Source organism: Martes martes (assembly GCF_963455335.1).
Source record: "Martes martes genome assembly, chromosome: 3".
Classification (NCBI taxonomy): Eukaryota; Metazoa; Chordata; class Mammalia; order Carnivora; family Mustelidae; genus Martes; species Martes martes.
In genome coordinates, this window is record NC_137890.1 from 164,466,813 (window position 1) to 164,483,564 (window position 16,752).

The following is a 16,752-nucleotide window of genomic DNA, read 5'->3' on the forward strand; positions in this document are numbered from 1 at the left end:
TCCAGAATTCTCATAGCTCTGTCCACTTCAGTATCATTTCCAGTGAACCCCCGCTGTCTTGGGTCTCCCTAGACTCTCAGTTAGGTTTCTCAACTCAGGGAATCTGCTGATCTCCATTCTTGGCCCTCTTTCCTAACATACAATGTGGAAATCCCTCCAAGCAGTAAGCTGGGGCAGTTGTGGGCCTCATTTCATTTATTTCCTTCCTGTCAGAGATTGCTACCCTTCATTGCCTGATGTCCAGCGCCACCCATGAAACTGTTTGCTGTATTTTGCCCCTTTGTGATGGTTTCAGGCAAGAGCGTAAATCTAGTCTCTTACTCCATCTCGGCTAGAAGTAGCCAATGAATTTTTTACTTCAGTTATTTTACTTTGCATCTTAGAATCCATTTTGTTTCTTTTTACAAGTTTCTTTTTGTGCTCTTACTTCCTCATCTGTTCATTATATGCGTATTTTCCCCATAATTTTCGAATATTTTTTGTGGTAAGAACTTTAAAATTTGTGTGGTGATTTAAAAATCTGGGTCATTTTAGCATTGGATTTTATGGACTGGTTTTGTCTGGAGAAGAAATCCCATTTCCCTGTTCTCATGTCTGCTTCTTTAAAAAAAAAAAAAAAAAGCTACTTAAGCAATCTCTACATCCATTGTGGGGCTTGACCTTAGGACTCTAAGACCAAAAGTTGCATACTCTCCTGACTGAGCCAGCCAGGTGCCCCTCATGTCCACCGCTTTTTTGATTGCACATAGAATGTTATACGTAATTGATTTTTTTTAAATTTTTTAAATTTTTTTATAAGCATATAATGTATTTTTATCCCCAGGGGTACAGGTCTGTGAAGGCTCTTGATTTTCCAAGGACTGGTTTTTGTCTTACAGGCAAAGACTCTTAAATACTTAGCTAGACTCAGACTTGAAACACTTGGCTAGACAAGGTCTCTGAAGTTGGCAACAGCGGAGTGTTTTCAGTTCTTTCAGCTTTGTCCTGCTTTTTCATGGCAAGACTTTAAAATTTTTGCCAGTACGATAGCTAAAATTTTGATTTCTAACTTGTTTTTAGTTTGCGTATTTTCATATGTCTGGGATATTAATCTTTTTCTGTATGTAAATTACAAGTCTCTTCTCAGTCTGTCTTGACTTTTGGGGTCATTGGCTATCTAAAGTTTCCAGTTTGGATAGTCCCATTTAACAGTCTTCCTATGACTTTCTTTTGTGTCAAGGGGTGTCTTCCAGTTTTACACATTGTTGTCCTGTATTTTCTTTAAATAGTTTTTGTGGTTTCTTCTGGGTGTATATGTACATTTGTGTCTTGTTTTTTCAAAATGCATAGCTCTTTGATTCATCTAGAATTTATTTTTGTAATTGGTTTGAAATTGAAATTTAGTGACCTTTTGTGGGAGTACTCTTTTAGGATTAAGAGGGACCATAACTATCTTTAAAAAAACAAAACAAAACATGGACCTTCTTACTTGTGGGTTCATCAGTTGTTAATTTAGCTACACTTAACTATATATTTCAACCTCTGGTATTTCTGGAGTTATCTTCTGTAAGTATGTAAGTCATTGAGTAACACTTCTTTCATGCTCGTTAACAGTTTTTTTGAGTTAATCATATTTATTAAAGTTCTTGTTACCAGTCTTGAAGGATGACTAAAAATTATTTCTTACAAATTTTGAAAACTATTTCATAATTCATGTAATATGGACTTCAATAAAATCCTTGATTACTGGTATATTTTACCTGCATATATACATATGCATTTAAGCATAAATACTCAAATATATTTGTACATACATCTAAAACTAATTCTAAGAAATCTTAAGAATGCCATAAATTCTGGCCAAGTTTCTTTTTGAATTATATTTAGAAAGCTTAGAGCAAAATTTGTGACCCTGTATGCTAAGACTATAGGCCTTTAGATTCTTGGTATTAACACTGTTCCTGGCTCTGTTTTATATCCCTACTTTTTCTTTCTCTCCTAATCTTAACTTGCTATAAGCTCCTAAAATTAACCTTAAATTCTTTTGCACATAAACTGTAGAACAAATGAAATTAATAGCTTTTGAACTTACTAAATTTTAAGTGTAATTCAGTTATTTTTTTCTATGATTAATACAGCTTTGTGACAGAAAATTTAGGAAAATACACAAAAACCAAAAAAACAGAGCAATTTGGTAGTTTATTCTAATAAAACATTTGTTTACTTGAGGACCCTGAGAGGAAATGGGTTAAAAAAAGGGAATGTTCACTTGGAAAATGTCCTAGTTAACAGGGTACTTGGGAAAGCATAGTGGCAAGGAATTTACTGTAGCTTCTGAAATAATGTGTTTTGAACAGCTTTTAGAATTTCTCATTACTTTCAATTCTGTGAGAATGTGTTCCTTATACTCTTCTAAAGTTGCCTTATAGTAGCAGGCTATTTTAGGGAAGTGTCAAAAAAATCTTTTTTTGGGGCGGGGGCTCTTTTTTTCTTTCTCCCTCAACATTTAGGAAAAGAGCCTTGGTTGCTATTGGTACCCATGATTTGGACACTTTGTCAGGCCCTTTTACATACACTGCAAAGCGACCTTCAGATATCAAATTCAAGCCTCTGAATAAGACCAAGGAGTATACTGCCTGTGAACTGATGAACATATACAAGGTAGATTTTTTTTTTCATATTATGCAAATAGCTCTCCATAAATCAAGAAAATTTCTTCAAAGTCAGGTCTTGGAATTTGGGAGATGTAAATGAGTACTTTTTAAAAACCATGTCTGTGCTCTAATCAAGAGCTACTGATCCATTTGATGTAGAGTGGGGCCTGGACATAGTTTCATTACTTCTTAAACCCGTTGGATGATTTTAATGTACAGCTGGAATTGAGAACCACTGAAGTAGAATATGTCATGCTATTATACTCATATGTGGGTATAATTATAACACATGCACAGTAGCACAGTATAAAGAACAAGATTTAAGTAGTTTTTTGGTGGGAACTGGTATTACAGTGTGTCTGCCTTCAACTATTTAGCATTTTAGATTACAGCAGTTAAAATGATTGCATAGTCACTTAATGGTGCTTAAAAAATAAAAGTAGTGTGTATCATTCTGGAAAAAAAAAAAAGTTTTTATCCTTGGCCTGATTTGCCAGTGTGTTCTTCCTGTTTCCGTAAACAGTTTTGTGATGGTTTGTGTTTTCCTTGAGATGAGTCAGACTTACCAGTGCAAATTTATTTTCATTCTTGGAAAATGACTAGGCTGTGTTCTCATCCCTCCCCAGTAGGAGATGAGGTATATAAGGATATTAAGATATTTAGGAAATCTTACAAATCTAGGACTTTCTGTAATATGGGGCTGTTTTATTGTTTTTCTAACTTTTCCCCTTTTTTGTACTAGATAGGTATACAAACTAATTAGCTTTAGAAATACAAAATTAATTTTATTTTTTTTCAGACTGACAACCACCTTAAACATTATTTACATATCATTGAAAATAAACCCCTGTACCCAGTTATCTATGATAGCAATGGTGTCATCCTTTCAATGCCTCCGATTATCAATGGTGAGTTATTTCTTAAGCATCAGATTTTTTTTTCTCTTATCCTTCAACATTTCTGTAAGAATTGAATTCTAGACTTGGCTCAATCGAGTCAAATAAATCTTAATCTGGAATTTCTGGTTTTTGTAGATTTTATTGTAGTAGTTCTTTTTATTAACAGTTTACTTGTGATTTTTAATATAACTTTTAAATGTATACATATTTATAAGTACATAGATATTTACTGGTGCCACTCTCTGGATTCTGTTATATTCCTCTAAAGAGCATTGATATTTTTGGTTTTAGCCCATGACTCAACTTGGTTAAACTCAAATTCTGCCTTGCCTGCTATTTTATAGTTAAAACTTTTAAACTGAATTTTACCTTTTTACCTCCTTTCTGAAGGCTCTTTTGAGGAGGCAACTTGCATGTATTTACAAAATTTAATAATGTCATAGCCATAGATGTTGACCCTCTGGAGGTGAGAAGGGGGTTTAGTTGATTCATGATGGGAAGAATCTCTTCCTTCTTGAGGTTGAACTCGAGTTGTTTAACGGGTTCAGAACCTGAGCTTCGGAGTAGCCAGACCCAGACCCCAAGTGTAGCCTTTCTGCTTAATAGACTATGAATCAGGATTAGTGAGCTGAAGCTCTGAATCTTAGATCTGCCTCTAGCTCTGTCATAGGGTTGTGGTAGAGAGGAGATGAGACAGTTTCTTGTTAGGCTGGGTGGAGCAACTCTGACACACTGAATGCAGTATTCTCCCACTTGTAGTGCGGGCTTAAAATTCATGTTGCATTATCACCTTATTTCTGAGATGTCCATTTCTATGGTACTCTAAGTGAAAATGTAGTTTCTGTTTTGGAGAACTTTTTTAGTGTACCTATGTTTCTGAAACTTATTGTGTTATTTTGTGTTTATTGTAGGAAATCATTCTAAAATAACCGTAAATACTAGAAATGTATTTATTGAATGCACAGGAACTGATTTCACTAAGGTAAATAAAACTCTAATTCCACTTTTGTACTGTCAGACAGGACATTTTAGTTGTGGGCCAAGACTAGATGGCTGAATTTTAAAAAGTGTTTTGTAGGTGGGAACATATTTCAGAAATTTAGAAAATTAGAAAGATACAGATATTCTGTACTTTGGTTATGGTGTGTTCATTTAATCAACAAATCTTTAACAAGCACTTCCGTCTTTCCAGTGCTGTGCATTTAATGAGTTTCATGTTTCTTGACTTGAAGGAACTCATTCTAGTGGGAGAATTCGCCATATACCTAACTGTAAAACTGAGAATGGAATAAGTGTTATATCCATTGTTTATCTTAGTTGGCTTAATTTAAATGCTGAGAAATTTGGTACCTTTGTGTTCTTGGTAATAAATGTTTAAAAATGAAGTGGCTTATAAAGAAATGTTGTTTGGCAAATTGATAAAGGGTTTGTGTACACGATGATACCTAGAATATGTAGAATACTGGTTCCCTCACATTTAGTAACTACCTATATTGGATTGGATTGCTATGAGCTTTTTTTTTTTTTTTTTAACGGCATAAGATTTCTTTATACATGTTAAGGCATAGGGTAATGTGGCAATTAAGCAAATTGATCAGATAAGCTTGAATGGCAGAAGAAGGTTGGCCTGTAGAAATAGGGCCATAAATGGCATTCAGTACATCTTACGGGATTGGACACCATTGTAAGGTATTTCATTTACAACTTTTATGGGCCATACTTGCCTTTAGAAATACTAGAATAATATAGCATATACTATTTACAAATTTTTAAAAAATTCATACATTGACAGACCTTAGATACTTTTCCTGAAGCTTATATTTAAACAGTGATGTATATATAAAAGCAAACCCTATATATATCCTGCTAAGGTTATTGTGTTTTTTCCCAAGAATATGTTTCCAATTGAAAACTTGAACAAATCTATACGGTCCTTACAGTTTTGCTAGGCATTGCTCATATATTAATACATTTAATCCTCATAATAACCAAATGAGATATAGAATTGTTTATAATCTCTACTTAACAGATGAAGATGCTAAAGTACAAAGATGGTAAGTAACTTGCCCAACGTCAGATTATTAGTAAGTGGCTGAGCCAGGAGTCCTGCAACTGGCTGCAGAGATCTAGGAGATTGATAAGGTCTACTCCCATAGTCAGCCATTTGTCTCTCGAAACTTGGTGAACCCAAGGGAGGGGGCCAGGGGAAGTAAATGATTTGTTTCAGTCATGGATTGTTAACTCTCAGGGAACCGAATAAATGCAGACCACCTGAAGATAAGGCTAGGCTACTTTAGCCCACAAGTTTTTATTCCACTCCTTTTTTAGAATGTCTATATATGTTTCATTTTTAGATGTTTGAGGACTAAATTTTCCATCTGAGTGAAGAGAATGTATTTTTAGATTACAATATTTGTCTCTTTTCCTTTTTGCAGGCAAAAATAGTTCTTGATGTTATTGTCACCATGTTCAGTGAATATTGTGAGAATCAATTTACGTAAGTTTGACAACTTTATTGAAGCCTGTTGTTCTGAAGGCAAAGCACTAGGGCCTTATACTGAATATAAAGATGAAAAATGTGGCTCCTGTGACTAGAACATATCCTATCTTTGCTGGGGGTGGGGGAATGGGGCTAAGACCTATGTATAACTGTTAAAAATCAATAGGATTACTATAATTTTTTCCAAAGCTTATTTTTTATTGAATTAATTAAAAATTAATTTAAAAGATTTCACTAAATGGTCCTTGCTGTGTATTGACATCATAGTTTATTATAGAATGTTAATTATAATTCAAAATAGCAGTATTACTGCAGAGTGTGGACTGAAATTGTGTGGCAGGGTCCGTTTTTTAAATTGATTTGCCTATTACTGGTTGCATAGTCAGCTTTCATGGTGTAACACAGCACCCTGGTAGAGCCTGGAATGTGTATATCCATACTGTCAAGGAGTAATAGAGGATGCATGCTTTGTCGCACTGAGAAGTAGACATTAGGTGTGTGCTGTCTGAAGAGATGTGGGAGCCACAGGGAATGGAACAGTAGGGTGGGGTTATGTTTAGGAGGATTAATCCAGGCAGCAGTGTTGGAATGTGGAGAGATTGAATGTGTTGAGGTTACTGTTATACAATAAGTGAGAGACTTGTTAACCATACACATTTCTAGAATTTATGGCCCTTTTTGTTTTTAATATTTCTGGCCTTTTTTTTTTTTTTTTAAAGGGTTGAAGCTGCTGAGGTCGTTTTTCCTAATGGAAAATCCTATACCTTTCCAGTAAGTATTTAAGAAGTGGATTTGATGATAATACTAGTAATAATAATGGTTATAGAGTGCTCGTTGTATGTCTGTCCATCCGTCCACCCATATGCCAGGGATAATATGTGCATTACGTGGATTTAATCCTCGCCATAACCCTATGAAGGTGGGTGCTGTTTGGCCCTTTCCCAGATGGAGATAGAGACCTTGAGGTGTTAAATAGCTTGCCTGTTACTATTAGTGGTAGAGCTAGGTGATAGTCTGGCTTCAGCTCCAATGTGCTCCATTATACCACTTTATTAGATGGCTGTAATTCCTCTGACTTATTCTTTTTATTTTATTTTTTAAAACTTAAATTCAATTAATTAACATAGAGTATATTATTAGTTTCAGAGGTAGATTTCAGTGATTAATCAGTCCTAAATAACACCCAGTGCTCATTACATCATGTGCCCTCCTTAAAGTCCATCCCCTAGTTATCACATCCCCCCTCCCCCATCCCTCCAGCAACCCTCAGTTTGTTTCTTATGGTTAAGAGTCTCCTGTGGTTTGTCTCCCTCTCTGATTTTTGTCTTGTTTTATTTTTCCTTCCCTTCCCCTATGATCCTTGGTTTTGCTTCTTCAGTTGCATATGAGTGATATCATAACTGTCTTTCTCTGACTTACTGTGTTTAGCATAATACCCTCTAGTTCATCCACGTTGTTGCAAATGGCAGGGTTTCATTTTTTGATGGCTGAGTAGTATTCCATTGTGTGTGTGTGTGTGTGTGTGTGTGTGTGTGTTTGTATGTGTATGTGCGTGTGCGTGTGTGATCACAACATCTTTACCCATCTATTGATGGACATCTGGGCTCTTTCCATAGTCTGGCTATTGTGGACATTGCTGCTATAAACATTGGGGTGCAGGTTCTGATATATTCTCTTATTAATTTGTTTACTGGGCAATTTAGTCTCCCCCCTTTTTAGATTACTCAGCCCTCCCAACCTAATTAGTCTGTTCACACTTGAATTAACAGTCGCTGAAGAGCCATTACTGTAACTAATGATTCCAGATGTATTAACAGGACTAAGTAGTAAGCAGAATTATTGTCAAGACATGGAATCTTGGTTAAAAACCAACCAATAAACAAAAAACCCCAAGAAAAACAGCATTGTTTAATCGGATTTTTTTCTTCCCCTAAGATGATTTTATTAATATAAAGATGGCTGTTCCAGCATATGACTCTATTAATCATTTAGTTGTAAATGAAGTGAGGTCATTTTTTTAGCTCTTTAGATTTTTTTCACTGTTTCTTTATTGCTTAAGAAGTGAATCATAGCCTGGAATAGTTTCTACTCTTTTTTTTTTTTTTTTTTAAGATTTTATTTATTTATTTATTTGACAGAGATCACAGGTAGGCAGAGAGGCTAGGCAGAGAGAAGGGGGGAAGCAGGCTCCCCGCTGAGCAGAGAGCCCAATGTGGGGCTTGATCCCAGAACCCTGCGATCATGACCTGAGCCGAAGGCAGAGGCTTTATTTAACCCACTGAGCCACCCAGGCGCCCCCTATTTCTACTCTTTTAAATAGTTTTTAAAGTAGATAAAACCTGCGAAGATCAAAACCTTCCCCTTCCTGAAAACATGAGCATTTAGCATCATACTTTATTCTAGAATATTGATTATAATTCAAAACAAGTGTATAGCTGTAGAAAACTTAATTGAAATTATAGGCAGTCTCTGTTTTAAAAAAATTTGTAGTGCTTGTTAGCTTTTGTTACGTAATAGACTGATACCCCAAGACTTAGCGACGTAAAACAACAGTGATTTGCTTATCATGATTCTGTTGGTCAGCTGGGTAGTTCTGGTCTGGGTGGCTTGGCTAACCTCTCTTGGGCTTGCTTCTGGGTAATCATTCGGTTGGTAAACTAGCATCTAGGTGACCTGGGATAGATAGCCTCACTCACAAGTCTGCTTACCCTTAGAGTTACCAGGTCAAGTGTCTGTCATCATCCAGCAGGCTAGCTTGGTCTTTGTTACATGGTGGTGGTTGGTGGTTGCAGGATTCCCAACAGCACAAGAGCAAGGCCAGTGCTTAAGTCTTTTTAAGCATGGTGTCCTGTTGGCCTCGGTTAGTCACTTTGCTAGATTCAAAGAAGGATGAAATAGACTCCCATTTCCCAATTCGAGGACCTGAGGTACCTCATTGTAAGGCCTTGGGTGCAGCAGAGAAGGGAAGAATGCGGTCATCTGTACCACAGTAGTAGTTGGGATTAGCCAGAGATAGTTTTTTAGTCTATTTTAAAATGATGTCTGATTTGAGAAAAGTTTTTTTCTTCTTAATATGAAGAATTGTCAAGTATTAATAGAAGTGAAATATGTACTTTGGGGAGGAAAAAGATATCTTAAAGTTTGGTTCACTTTTCTCATGTAGATAATTCCTTGAAATCGTTTGCATTATAAAGAGCTTTCATAAATCTGAAATGGTGGGATTTCTGAAAAGAAGTATTGTGTCAGTGTTGTCATTTGTTAATCTGTTTTCTTCTGAACGTAGATTAGAACAGCTCTTCTCAGGTTGTCCTCCCAGAAGAGAATGATCCTCTGAGGAACTGATTCTTCTTCACATGAAATAGTTTATTTTTCTAAGTACTTTGATAGTTCTTTCCTAGTCTTCTGTTATTTCATATAAAAGAATGGACTTTGGAATAAGAGGACCAGAGGAGAGAAGTGGAAGGTAGTCAGAGAGGAATGGTTAATGGTGTGAGCTTCGGAATTAGGCTGCCTGAACTTGTTAATTCATTAATTTGTTCATTTGTTACTTTATGCATTTACTCTTTAAATGCATATGGAGTGTTTATTATCTGACAGGCATTTTTGTAAGCACCAGGGCGCAGCAGCTTATCATTGCTGGGACCTGAGAATAGTTACTCATCTACTACTATTCTCACTTTACTGATAAGGAATCTAATAGTACTTGTTGTGAGGGTTAAGATTATCTTGAAAGTGTTTCTTTCTTGTTAACTGCTCAGTAAAGGTTTGTTTCTGTTGCAATCATTAGCTTTTTTTTCATTAGCTAGTTTTGCACTTCCTGAACCCTAATGTGCAGTCACATCGCTTCAGGATCTTAATAACCTTTAGTTCCAGATTCAGTAAGTCCAGTGTCACTGCTACCAGCTCTAGAGGCCCTGCCTAGAGCCTGCATTTCTAAGAGGTACTTGGGTGATGATGATACTTTTGCCTGAGAGTTGCATTTTGAATGGCAAGGCTCTGGTCTGTACTTACTTGAGTCCAATCAGATTTTTAGATTTATAGCCTTTTTGCCAGTGGTAGATAAACCTTTGAGAGTATTATAATGATAAGAAACATTCATAGATATGTTTGCAAAGGTGCTCAAAAGCCTGGGTTTTTTTTACATGTTTGTTCCTACCTAACGTGGTAAAGCTATATACTGTTTGAAGGAGAGTTCCAATATATGAGATGCTCCCAGTCCTGCCATCTCCTGGAGCAGATTGATGATAGCTAGGACGGCCTGGGGACCTGGTGGTGTTCCCCCACCTGGATAAATGACAAGAAAGGAATTTCTTCGTAATACTTGGGCTTAGTATAATGGTGATAGTTGGTAGTACATGAAGATATTTGAATGGTGATATTTGAATTTTTCTTTCTTGGTCATAAACACCTGCTTGCTTGCGAGGAGACTGCAAAGCCTAGGATTTATAAGCATCTTAGAAATGATGTAATGCACCAGGCTTTTACTGCAGAGAATGGTGATTGGCCATCTGAGAGAAAAGTGTTGGGCATTTTCTATTTCTGAGCAGTTCCAGTTGTCTAGCAAGTAGAATGTTCAGTTATGAGCCTGTTGTAGCAGATTTACTGCTCCGTAATGTTTTGAAACATTACATTTATTTTCAGTGTCTCTCTCTAACAACCGTTTTTTGGGAGGGCAGTGAAACTGCCACAATGAGACGAGGTAAAGTTAGAGCCTAACGCTGTAGCTGACAGGGACTCACTTAAGCTTCTCAAACTTTTTCTCTTTAAAGGAACTGGCTTACCGAAAGGAGATAGTGAGAGCTGATCTAATTAACAAAAAAGTTGGAATCAGGTATGCTTTGAAAACATTTGTTTACTGTTGGAGAGAATTCAAGAATGAAGTACCCACAAGACTTTGATTTTTCCTGAAAGAATGCTTATGCTTAGAGAGGGTTTTGGTATCTTTTCAGAGGGAGTAAATGATAATAAATCGTCTGTTAGGCTGTCTGGTGTCTCATGGAATTCCGAAAGGAAGGTGATATTTCAGATAATAGAATATTTTAAAACAAAATATGAGCACATTTTAAGTAATCCAGTGATGTTTATGGAATGCACATTCCTATTTCAGAGAAACTCCAGAAAATATTGCCAAGCTTCTAACCAGGATGTATTTAAAGTCAGAAGTAATAGGTGATGGGAATCAGATTGAGATTGAAATCCCTCCGACCAGAGCTGACGTTATCCATGCATGTGATATTGTAGAAGATGCAGCTATTGCCTATGGATATAACAACATTCAGATGACGCTCCCCAAAACCTACACCATAGCTAATCAAGTAAGATTGTACCCTTAAATAAATACTCCTTGTTGTTGAAACTGATTATTGAATGCCAGGAAGGCTTCGAGAAAAACAGCACATAGGAATTAAGTAGTATTTGGACATGCTGTGCTATGAGAAGCGTTTGCTATGGAAGGGATACAAAACAGATGCCCAGTGGATTAGAGTAAGTTTAAAACCTGTGATGACTAGTATTTGAAGAAAGACAGGTTTTGAGTTTGGAGCTCTTTTGACTCTTGAACTGGGAGATTCATTTTTTCAACCTGGCCTGTAGGCAGAAGAAGTTTGTTGTGGGAGAGGTGAAGTGGGGGGTTAGTGCATGTGTGTAGGAGTATTGGGGTAGTGAGGCAGTGGGGTGGGGGTGGGTGGTGAAGTGGTGGTACTAGTAGTATTAGTAAGGATGGAAGGGGGTTTGCCCTTTCATGACCTGTTCTGTATAAACCTTTTCTTGTAGGAAATTTTACTGAAGTGGAGGAAAGTTAACTATCTTTTTTTTTTTTTTCAGTTTCCTCTTAATAAGCTCACAGAACTCCTAAGACATGACATGGCAGCTGCTGGATTCACGGAAGCGCTTACCTTTGCCCTGGTATGTCTCATGTGCCGTCTTTGCAGCTGATTTTTGACACTGAATCTCTGAATTATTGTACTCTGATTCCTTACATGAATTTATAAAATCTAGACTGCTAAAATTTCCAAGTTCTAGAAGAATAACCTTTTTTTTTTTTAACTTAAGATTATACAGTCTAGTAAAAAGTTTTTTTTTCAATTAGAGAAAATCTTGAAGGACAAAAGTCTTAAATGACACATAACAGTGTATTTTGTACTTTTATGGAAGTGTTGAGGGTTGAATTCACAACAAATTTCATAATCAAATTGATTAAGTTGAAATGTTTAGTCTAATTTGGTTGTATGTATGCCCACTAGATGCCGCCCTAGTTAAGGATTTGTGGACTGTTCCACATTAAACTTTTTCTTTGAACATGTTCACATCATTTGCTTTGAGTTGGAAAGCTGACATAAAAGGCCTGAACCAGGAAATGAATTTTATTACAAAATAGAAGGAAATGCCCTTCCCCCACCAGATTGACCATTTGAAAAGAATAAAAAGTCTGTGCTGTTTATGGTTTCCTCTTCCCTTGCTGAGCATTTGTGTGGTGCCCACACTGTGTAGTTCTGGAGTCTTCAAGTAGGTGTCAGGTTAATGATGGAGGGTGAAAACCAAAACCAAACAAAAACAAAATGACTTCATTTTCTCCTCCCAATTCAACTCCAGAAAGACTTCTCCATCTCCTAGTCACAGAGAGCTCAGTAGTGGGGGTTAATTATACCAGTTTGGTGGGAGAGAGGGTTGTCGGAAAGGAGAGGCAGCCTCTCTCCCTTTATTGAGCATTTGTCATTCACAGGATGCTAACCTCGGAAGGAACCTTACAGATTTTCTAGCTCAGCATTGTCCCTTTTTTTTGGACTCAGGAGTCCTTTATTCCACATTTACAGAGCATCTGTTGTATGCCAGGCACTGTAGGAGTGAAGAAGCCTGAAGTCAACAGGTTAAGTACCTAATGAGGTGTACACAGACAGCAGGAGAACGAGGACCAGAATCCTAGCCTTTTGGCTTTTAGAGCAGTGCTTTTCTGTTGTCTTGGCCTGTGTATGCTCAGGTTATAGTACAGGTCATTCATCTATGCATATACTTACACAGTCGTGAACATCAATGAAATACAAAAAAAAGCATTGAGAATATATTTCGCTTTTAAAAATTAAGTGACATAGGATTGATCTGAAAGGATTCAACCTGTACAGAAAGAACCATGTAGAGTGAACCATGACTGTTCCCCTCTGTTTTCCCTCAGATTCCAACCCTGTTTTCCTCCCCAGAACTAACTGCGGTTCAGACTTTGGCCTGTGTATTTCCCTGCCCTTTTTATAGAAGTAGTGTTTTAAGCCTGTAACTGTGGGTAGCCCCATGTGTCTCAGGGGAGCGCATACTCTGCCTGACCAGGGCTGCTCTGCAGGGAGTTTATCCTGTGTCCAGGCCTTTCTGTGTGTGATTCCCTCTCTGTGCAGGGCTCTGAAGTAGGTGTTTCTGTCTTAAACAGCAGGTAATTTAGGTAACTTGTCCCATTCCATACAACCAGTCGGCTGTGGGGCAGGATTCCAGCCCAGACCTATATGCACCTCGGGCCCGTGATTGTACTGTCCACCAGGGGTGCCAGAAACAGTCTGTCCAGCTGTCCTGTCAGTTCAACACATGTTATCACTGGGCGGGGGAAAGGAATGAGGTATTAGAGCTTCAAATATGTAATGACAGTTTTCTTACAGGAGTTTCAATGTCAGAGGTATTTATGTGACGTAATTAGCAAACCTAAGTATCTCTGTGCCTTATATCTAGTTTTGCATGAAACAGCCTTTTCTAAAACCTAGCCCTTGATTTTTCCAAATGCAAGTAATTGTTTTCATCATTATGATTTTTACTGTCTGCATACTAGTTGTAATATTTTAAATTAACTCACTTTTTTTTTTTTTTAAAGATTTTATTTATTTATTTGACAGAGAGAGATCACAAGTAGGCAGAGCAGCAGGCAGAGAGAGAGGAAGGGAAGCAGAGAGCAGAGAGCCCAATGTGAGGCTCCATCCCAGGACCCTGGGACCTGGGACTCTGAGCTGAAGGCAGAGGCCTTAACCCACTGAGCCACCCAGGCACCCCTAAATTAACTCACTTTTAAAACTAAATATCTACTTTAGCCTTAGTACAAGAATATTCATAAAAATCAATGGGCTTCATTTACTTATTATATTTTCTAATACTTTAAACACATTAACATTGAAAAAAATATTTAAATTTTTTACTAGCTACTGCCACTTGAGGTTGCCTTGATTTCACACTGCTTCTAATATCTGTCCCTTACCTTTTATTGTCATTATGAAGTACAAGGCCACTCAGATACCTCCACTGCCATGTGTTTGTGGAACAACCTTTCTTCTACACACACAGTACTACTTCTGTTTGAGAGTTGATTGCATCATTTAAATTGCATTTCCTAATTAGTCACATTATATCTTGTTAAAAAACTCGTCATTCTGAGGAGAAAAATCTGGTTATTTCCAGCGTTCCTACCACCATTCTCCGCCTCTACAGCCGTGGCAGATCAGGGAGCTCTTTTGTGCTCTGCCTGGATGTGACTTTAGTATCCTTCCCAAGAGAGCATGGAAAGAATCATTAGAGCTGGCATTGACCTAAAATATAAACCCGTGTATGTGTGTGTTTCTCTAAGAAATGCAGACTAGTCCTCGAAGGCCACTTTGTAAAATAGTGCAGTAGGCAACGTGACCTAATGTTGGAAAATTTTTCAGTAATCTGATTGTACATCAGTTTTCATTTTTTTTTAAGATTTTATTTATTTATTTGACAGAGCTCACAAGTAGGCAGAGAGGCAGGCAGAGAGGGTGGGGGGGAAGCAGGCTCCCCGCTGAACGGAGGAGCCCGACATGGGGCTCAATCCCAGGACCCTGGGATCATGACCTGAGCTGAAGGCAGAGGCTTTAACCCACTGAGCCACCCAGGCACCCCATCAGTTTTCATTTTGTTTTAAACTCCTTTGCAGCAGTTAGCATTAATATATGTGATAATTCTTGGTATTTATTAATCATCATTGTTAATATTTTCTTGAGCACTTAGTTTGTGGCAGTTACTTTATTTGCATTACTTTGTTAATCATTTATTAGATGTGATGCATCTAATAGTTTTATTTTCATAACTTCCGTCAGTCATCCTAGTTGTGAGTGTGACAGGTATTTTTTTCTTTTCGGAGCGAGGGTGCTTAGGAGTTTACTGCTCAGAGCTTTATCAAGCACCTATGCACAGAAATTAAATGGTCAAGTAGAGAGAATGTTGGGCAGAATTCAGGCCACTTGAGTTCTGCTCTTAGTCTTACTATTCTACCACAAGTCAGTATGGATTTAGCAGGGATTGCAATGGTAATCAAAGCCATAGGAACACCAAGGTGGGGGAGAGTGAATTGACAGAAGTCATTAGGAATATTTTTATGGAAGTGTAGAGCCTTGGGGGATGAGAGCAGGTAGGGAGGGGAGGATATTCCTTCCTTCCTCCCGTCCCCCCTCCCAGGTTTTCTTTGGGGCACCTGGGTGGCTCAGTCAGTTACACGTCTGCCTTTGACTCAGGTCATGATCCCAGGGTCCTGGGATGGAGTCCTGCATCGGGCTCCCTCCTTAGCGAGAAGTCTACTTCTCCCTCTCTCCCCCTGCTCATACTCTCTCTCACTCTGTTTCTCAAAATCTTTAAATAAAAAAAAAAAGATTTTTTTAATTTATTTGACACAGAGAGAGTACAGGCAGGAAGGGTGGCAGGGAGAGGGAGAAGCAGACTCCTGCTGAGCAGAGAGCCCAACGCAGGGCCTGATCCTAGGACCCTAGGACCCTAGGATCATGACCTGTGCTGAAGGGAGATGCTTAACCCATTGAGCCACCCAGGCACCCTGAGACATTTCTGGTGAACGTAAGGAAGAGTGTAAGATTCAGGGAATGGATAGTTAACTCTAAGAAACTAGACTGGTAAGGTAAATGGGAGACTAGCTTAGGAAGGACCCAAATACAGTTATACCACCATCAACATGGGAAAAACTTTGCTCTGTATCATAGAACTTGTAAGAGAACTGTTAATGTTAAATTGTATTTGCTGTGGCCCTAATTAGTTGATATAGTTATTTATTTTTAACCTCTTTATATAGAGAACCTACATTGCTATAAGACTGTAAGTTGACTTAGAGCATTAAATATGTTGTATATTAAATTTAGTCATTGTTTTTCTTTATTTTGCATATACTTTTTAGTGTTCCCAAGAAGATATTGCTGATAAACTTGGTTTGGACATCTCTGCAACAAAGGCAGTGCACATAAGTAATCCCAAAACAGCTGAATTTCAGGTGAGAATATTAAGTAGGTAAGAATTTGGGTAAATACTGAGAGGCAGTACATAAGTTATACTTAAGATGACAAAATCTTAGAACTTGTTAAAAATCTCTTTTTGGATAAGATTATAGTTGGTTCTTACATAAGTGTTGATGATTTTTTTTTTAAGATCTTAAAGATTTATTAGTGCATGTGGGGAAGGGACAGAGTTTTTAAAAAATTTTTTTTAATTTTTAAAATTTTTAAAAAAGATTTTTTTACTAGTGAGCATGTGTGTGCAAGCGAGAAAGAGCAAGAATTGGGGCAGGGGCAGAGCCAGAGGGACAAGCAGACTCCTTGCTGAGCAGGGAGCCTGACTGGAGCTCGATCCCAGAATCCCAGGATCATGACCTGAGTGGAAACCAGGGGTCAGATATTTAACTGACTGCGCCATCCAGGTGCCTCTTGTTGACGAATTCTTAACACTTTTTAGTCTT

General features: G+C 37.6%; 1 protein-coding gene across 2 annotated transcripts in view; it reads left to right on the top strand.

Moving 5' to 3' along the window:
* FARSB (phenylalanyl-tRNA synthetase subunit beta) overlaps positions 1 to 16,752 on the top strand; it is a 73,423-nt gene that overhangs the window by 14,886 nt on the left and 41,785 nt on the right. For both annotated transcript variants that reach the window (XM_080798731.1, XM_080798732.1), the window contains 9 exons: positions 2,490 to 2,640; positions 3,433 to 3,541; positions 4,444 to 4,514; positions 5,968 to 6,029; positions 6,752 to 6,803; positions 10,802 to 10,863; positions 11,140 to 11,347; positions 11,856 to 11,936; positions 16,198 to 16,290. In XM_080798731.1, coding sequence (XP_080654857.1) covers positions 2,490 to 2,640; positions 3,433 to 3,541; positions 4,444 to 4,514; positions 5,968 to 6,029; positions 6,752 to 6,803; positions 10,802 to 10,863; positions 11,140 to 11,347; positions 11,856 to 11,936; positions 16,198 to 16,290 — 889 coding nt within the window. The remainder of the gene's footprint in view (positions 1 to 2,489; positions 2,641 to 3,432; positions 3,542 to 4,443; positions 4,515 to 5,967; positions 6,030 to 6,751; positions 6,804 to 10,801; positions 10,864 to 11,139; positions 11,348 to 11,855; positions 11,937 to 16,197; positions 16,291 to 16,752) is intronic.